At 34.0% G+C, this 6,316-nt stretch overlaps 1 protein-coding gene across 1 annotated transcript in view; it reads right to left on the minus strand.

Annotated features, from left to right (window-relative positions):
* Positions 1 to 384: 384 nt before the first annotated feature.
* CBG24401 overlaps positions 385 to 6,316 on the minus strand; it is a gene marked incomplete at both ends in the record, with an annotated part of 7,104 nt that continues 1,172 nt past the window's right edge. Inside the window, 6 exons of the mRNA XM_045238352.1 lie at positions 385 to 660; positions 1,319 to 1,408; positions 1,456 to 1,545; positions 1,697 to 1,990; positions 4,064 to 4,153; positions 4,203 to 4,290. Coding sequence (XP_045091327.1) covers positions 385 to 660; positions 1,319 to 1,408; positions 1,456 to 1,545; positions 1,697 to 1,990; positions 4,064 to 4,153; positions 4,203 to 4,290 — 928 coding nt within the window. The remainder of the gene's footprint in view (positions 661 to 1,318; positions 1,409 to 1,455; positions 1,546 to 1,696; positions 1,991 to 4,063; positions 4,154 to 4,202; positions 4,291 to 6,316) is intronic.

Below are 6,316 nucleotides of genomic sequence, written 5' to 3' on the forward strand. Positions count from 1 at the left end.
AAAAATCAATCAATACTTATTTTTAACCCGTTTATTCATTATTGAACAAAAATAGAAAATTTGAAATTTCAGAATTTTACAAAATTAAAGAATTCAAATCAATGATTGATGAATAGTCAAATAAAATTTGCGATTCCATGGATCAATATTAAAAAGATTTTTGAAGAAATATATCGTTTTCGAAGACCAATTTTCCTTCAAGGATCCATCTTTCCGAATGGCATCTGGGAATCCGTATTTGACGTAGTCTCTGAAAAAATATTGAAATTTGAAATTTGAAGTTTGACATTTTTAATTTTACGAAGTTTTGAATTTTTGAATCTCTGAACTTTTCATTTTTTGAATTTTCAAATCTTTGAATCTTTAATTTTTTTTCTGAAATTCCTACCTCAACTTATGAAAGCTCCTCTCATTACATGTCCCATTTTGGTTTCTAAACACAAAATGTCCTCTTTTCAAAACATCCATTTTCGATTCTCCCGGTTTCTTCCCTCCATCCAATTGAATCAAAACTGGCACATTTTCTCTGGGTCCTTCGAAATAGTTAAACGAAGAAACCATCCATTGGGGTAGGAATTCACATTTATAATGGTGATGACCACATAGATATGTCATTATCGAAGAGTCTGGTGATTGATAAGATAGCATGTAGGACTCTAGCTGAAAAAGTGTTTTTTAACCAGTTAAGGAGCATTTCCCAGAGGTTAAGACTAAAAAATTTGAATTCCTCATGCATTTTTACTCCTGCACACCTTTTTTGAAAGCTCTAGCTCGAAGTGTCATAAGGTTTGGTGTTTTGTGTGCAAACACCGAATGCCCCAGATTTTACGACACTTTGAGCTAGAAACCTCAAATTCACCGAGTTGTGGTAAAAAGGCACGGGTATTTCATAATTTTTTGGTTTTTATGACGTAATTCTGACTTTCAGAGGGCATGACATCACTACCGCAAAAAACCAGTTGATGAGCAATTTTTGAAAGTTGATATTTAAAAATTTGAATTCTACATGACATTTTACTCTTACGCACCAAACTTGAGGGTTCTAGCTCAAAGTGTCGTAAGGTGTGATGTTTGGTGTGCAAACACAACCAGATGCACCAGATTTTACGACACTTTGAGCTAGGAACCTTATATTTGGTGTCTTGGGGAGAACAGCACGATGAATTCGAGTTTTTATTTATTATTCCATAATTTTGATTTTTCTAGCTCTAAAATTCAAGATTTCCTGAAAATGAACTTTGAAAATGCAATTTTTTGATGCCAATATTTTTTGAGGATGAAAAATTTCAATTTTTTGACCAACATCCTATATTTTTACCTGTCTGAAAAATTGAAACGTCGTCGGGTTGCCTCTGACAAAAAATGTGGCACCACAAACCCAGTCACGCATTCTGTCGTATGAGGGATTCTAAATTTTTTATCAGTTATCTTTTCGAAAAGTTCCAAAAAAATTACCTCATTTCCAATAGTATCGAAAAGCATATTGGCATCTGGATAGCGGTCTTCAACATTCATCATATCGAAATTTTGGGTCCATAATGTGTCCTGAAATTTTGGATTTTTGAGTTTTTGAATTTCGAAAGTATAGAATTTCTATAATCAAAGAAACCGGAATTTTGAATTTTTGAATTTCTGGAATTTTTGGAATGTCTGAATTTCATGATTTTGGAATTTTTAAGAAAGTCTGAATTCCTACTTGATGCATGGACCAAAAATCAATGCCACGAGCTGCCAAACTTGCACAAATTTTCGCATGGACCACCAGCGCCAATGTATACACCAAATATCCGCGATTCTGTTTTTTTGGGTCCATCGAATCCACAATTGGCTTCAAATTTATCAAAACATTCGGAATTTCCGGGTAATTTTTTCGGAGAATCATTTCGGATTTTTCGTCAAATGCCACGGCAACCAATCGTTGAAGAGTGTTTGGGATGAATTGTAAATTGCAGACGTGATTGAGAACCACATCGATATTTGAGGAGTCGTACTGAAAACATCTTGAAACTTGAAAATTTTTTTTTGAAATTTTTTCGATTTTTTTAATTTTTAAATGAGGGTAGACATCAAAAATTTCAAAAATTTCATTTTTACTCAAAAGATATAACTCTGAAGTATAAATATAGCTATGTACTTAAAAACCTGTAAAAAAACACTTCAAGGACGAAAAAAAGCTCTTTTTTGTCACCCTAATTTCTTCACTAGCTTGCTGCTGCGACGTCGCTTCATAATGTGAAAAACGCGATGGTCGCCTCTTACACGCGTAGTGTAGTGGGTACGCTCTAGGCTAGTATTCAGGAGGTCAGAGGTTCAATCCCTGCTGGTGTTTTTACTTTTTTCTTCCCTTGTTTCCTTCGGATTGAACTTTTTGAACTCGGAATTTCTGAAGGGCTACCAGCGTGCCGCCGAGGCCTCGCTCCGAGGTACCAAAATCAGTTGAAAATGAAGAAACGTGTTTTATTGTTAACAAATAAATTATGAAAAAAAGTACAATTAATTTTTAGAAAGAGACATAACAATTGAAAAAAAAACCACATAATTAAAACAATCCTCGTGCAGGGCTGGTCGTCGGAAGGTGAAGGAAGCAGTAAAAATGGAGACGTCTCTGAAAACCCCAGTCATAAAACAGTTTTTTATTCCTAGAGTAATAACGAGAAGTAATGAGATAAATAGGAACAGTGAAGAAACGGTTATCGAAGAGAAAATAGTTTTTTTCGCATGCCTATAAAAAACACCGGCGACTGGCAAAATAATCGGTCGATAGAACTTTAAATTTACATAAAAAAATTCACTTTTATATGGGTTTTATAATAAATAAGAAAAAAGAGCTTTTTTAATGTTTGAAGTCGTAAAAATTGAATAAATAAAGTCGGGAAATAAAAAAATAATAATGTTTGCGCATGGGATTGCGCGCTTTAGGTGCTAACACCGCGACGGCAAAATACACATTCCCTGAAATTTTCCCCGAAATTTTTGCTGTCTGTCCTCCTTTAATGTAATTTTAGACAATTTTCCTAAAACAAGCTTTTATCCAATCAAGATTTTTTTTCGAATTTTTTCGTAATTTTTTATGCCGATATCCATTGATTTTTATCTCAAATTGAATAACCGGATAGAGGCTTACACAATGTTTTTTCTTTTTTTTTTTTTGAAAATCTGAAGATTCGGAAAGAAGATGAGAAAATTGATTGTGAAAAAGAAAAGATAAATCATTTTATTGACTTCAAAAATAGAAAACATTTTTTTACCAGCAAGCTGGTGCGCCTTCGGGGCGATTTAACCTAGTTTTTTTACTTGTTGGTCGCTCAATGCTTCACTTTTTTTAAAAGGGTCACGTAATCTATACGTATTTTTCAAGATTTTTCCAAAAGTCGTCAGAGTGACACTGGGACGGACAGACGCGTGTAGCGTTTTATATACCAGCAAGCTGGTGCCCCTTCGGCGCAATCCGATCTAGTTTTTTTTTCACTTTATTCGTCGTTCCACCATTCACGTTTTCTTAGAGGGTCACGTAATCTATACGTATTTTTTAAGTTTTTTCAAAGACAGCGTGACATGAGGACCAACAGACGTATCTACATGAGGAAGATTGTTTATTAGGTTGGCAATTGAGTTTCTTTTGATTTTTAAAGCATATATAAGAGAGAAAATTCAAAATTTCCTAGTTCTCCCATGAGCGATAGAAATTTTCGCGAAACTGAAAAAAAGCGAGACGGGAGATCTCGATTTTTAGAATTGCGTCAAGCATGATTAATTGGGGAAATTGGAAAAATTGAGATTTCAAAATTCGATAGAAAATAAATCAATTTTTTCAAAAAAAAAAGATTCAGAAATTCAGAAATTCAGAAATTCAGAAAAATTAAAATGTCTGAAATACTCAAAAAAAAATAAGTTCGGAAATCCAGCAATTCGGAAAACGTCAAAATTTCAAGAATTCGGAAACTCGTAAAAATTGGAAATTTGCAACCTTCAATTGCACATTCTCAAATTCTCAAAAACCCTTTTTTTCAGATCTTCGTTCTCTAAACTTCAATTTCCCTCCAATTTCTGAAAACATTCCTACCAAAATCAAGTACGGTGCTTTTGGCATTGCTTTCAGATTATTTGCAAATTCATCAAATTCATAATCTTCATGAATGTCTTCGAATGGAATCTGGAAATTCAAAAAATGTAAAAAAACTAATTGAAAAATAAAAATTTACCTGTGCCGACAAATCATTCAAAGTCAGTAGAAAATCCTTTTGTCGAAATACTCGGTAATCAGTAAAAATGCTCTGAAAATAATTTTGTCTGAAATATTTCAAAGGTTTTCCAGAAAATTCANAACTAATTTCAAAAAAAAAGTCCCAATCTCAGAATTCATGACCTACCGTAAACCTCCAAATCAATACAGCAGCTGCAAATATACATAGGAACACTAAAAATAAACCAGAATGTTTTGAATAACCCATATTCAATACGAATTCCGAGAAATTCTAAAAGAGAAGAAATCAGAATTTTCGACTAACCCTGTTCCACGGTGTGAGAGATTGAGAAATTGAGATAATAAAACGGCAGGAGATCTCATATTAGAACATTTTCAATTGAATTGGGATGGGAAGTTTAGGAAAAAAATTACCTGAAATTCTGGGAGGATATGGTTTGAAATATGGGCTCAGCGAATGAGAGACATCATTTGTAGTCTGGACCATAGAAGGTGTTTTAGAAACTTAAAGATTGTTTTTTTTGGGCCAAAAGTTCTTGTAATTCAGGAATTCTTTCAAAATTTCAATTTCTTTTTATCTGTTTTTCTCTCCATCCAGATGTCCGTGAAAATCTGAAATTTTTTTTTGGTTGCTAAAACCATGGTAACCCTTTATTTGAATCTGCAATTTTTTTTCTATTATCGGAATTTCGGAAATTTTTGAATTTCTGAATTTCTGAATTTCTGAATTTCTGAATTTCTGAATTTCTGAATTTCTGAATTTCTGAATTTCTGAATTTCTGAATTTCTGAATTTCTGAATTTCTAAATTTCTAAATTTCTGAATTTCTAAATTTCTAAATTTCTGAATTTCTAATTTCTAAATTTCTGAATTTCTGAATTTAAACTTTCTGATTTAAATCTAAAAAATTAGTCGAAAATTGACCGGGACAATAGAAAAAGATCTGTCGATGAGATAACTAAAAAGTGAAAGAAATAATGGGTCATGGATCGTGGAAACACAGAGAGAAGTGAAATTTTTTGTTTGAAGTGAGAACTAGAAATTTAGGAGGTCAAAAAACTATATTCAAAAATTTGGGTACTCAGAAGTTTAACAATCCTTTTATTAATCATCCAATAAACTTTGAATGAAGCAATTAAAGGTGGTGTGCGGTGAAAAATTGATGGAAAAATAGCGCGCGAATTCAAACTTCTAACATTTTTTCGCTCGTTTTCACTTATATAATCTCTGCCAAAACTTCTTAAGGCTGTGCAAACTATCACCAGGCCCGTGGAGCCTTTAATTGAACGACTACCAAGCTTGTAATTACTACAAAAACTTAAAACTTTCAGGTTTTCGTTGGTACGATGACCCAATATCAATCCGAACCACTTTGTGTTGCGCAAGGAGCAGTGTTGTATGGATTGCAGAATGATGATGAGAGAATGANAATGGCAGGTATGTGTTTCATGAAATTTTGTATCATATGGTACGTAGCAATGAACCCTATGGTGCAAATGATGACCATATGGTACATGGCGATGAACCATATGGTGCAAAACAGTGACCATATAGTACATAATTATGACTCATATGGTGCAAATGGTGACCTTTAGCTATGAATCATATGATGCAAATCGGCAGCCATACGGTTCATTGCGATAAACCATATGGTGAAAATCGGTGACCATATGATACATAGAGATGAACCATATGGTACGTAGTGATCAACCATATGCTGCAAATTGATGATCATATGGTACGTAGCAATGAACCACATGGTGCAAATCGATGACCATTTGCTTTGAATCATATGGTGCAAATCCAATACCATGTTGTAGTCTTTGTAACAATTTTTCCAGCTGTTTATCTGAAATTGATGCATCAACATGGGTTTGATCAATAATCGATTTGGCTTGGTGCCAAAAGAAAGCCAACCTGCTCACGTGTTGGGATGTGTGCTCCAAAAGATACATTCTATTGGACTGATGGACAAGCAACAGGAACCGATGGATTCGCATGGGGGCCTCCCCTACATGGAGGACCTCCACAGCCAGATGGCGCCGTCAATTCTTGGGGGTGAGTTGAGGTACCATATGGTACTTATGAAAAGCTATTGGAACCATATGGAAC

This window comes from Caenorhabditis briggsae (assembly GCF_000004555.2).
Source record: "Caenorhabditis briggsae complete genome, chrV, whole genome shotgun sequence".
Classification (NCBI taxonomy): domain Eukaryota; kingdom Metazoa; phylum Nematoda; class Chromadorea; order Rhabditida; family Rhabditidae; genus Caenorhabditis; species Caenorhabditis briggsae.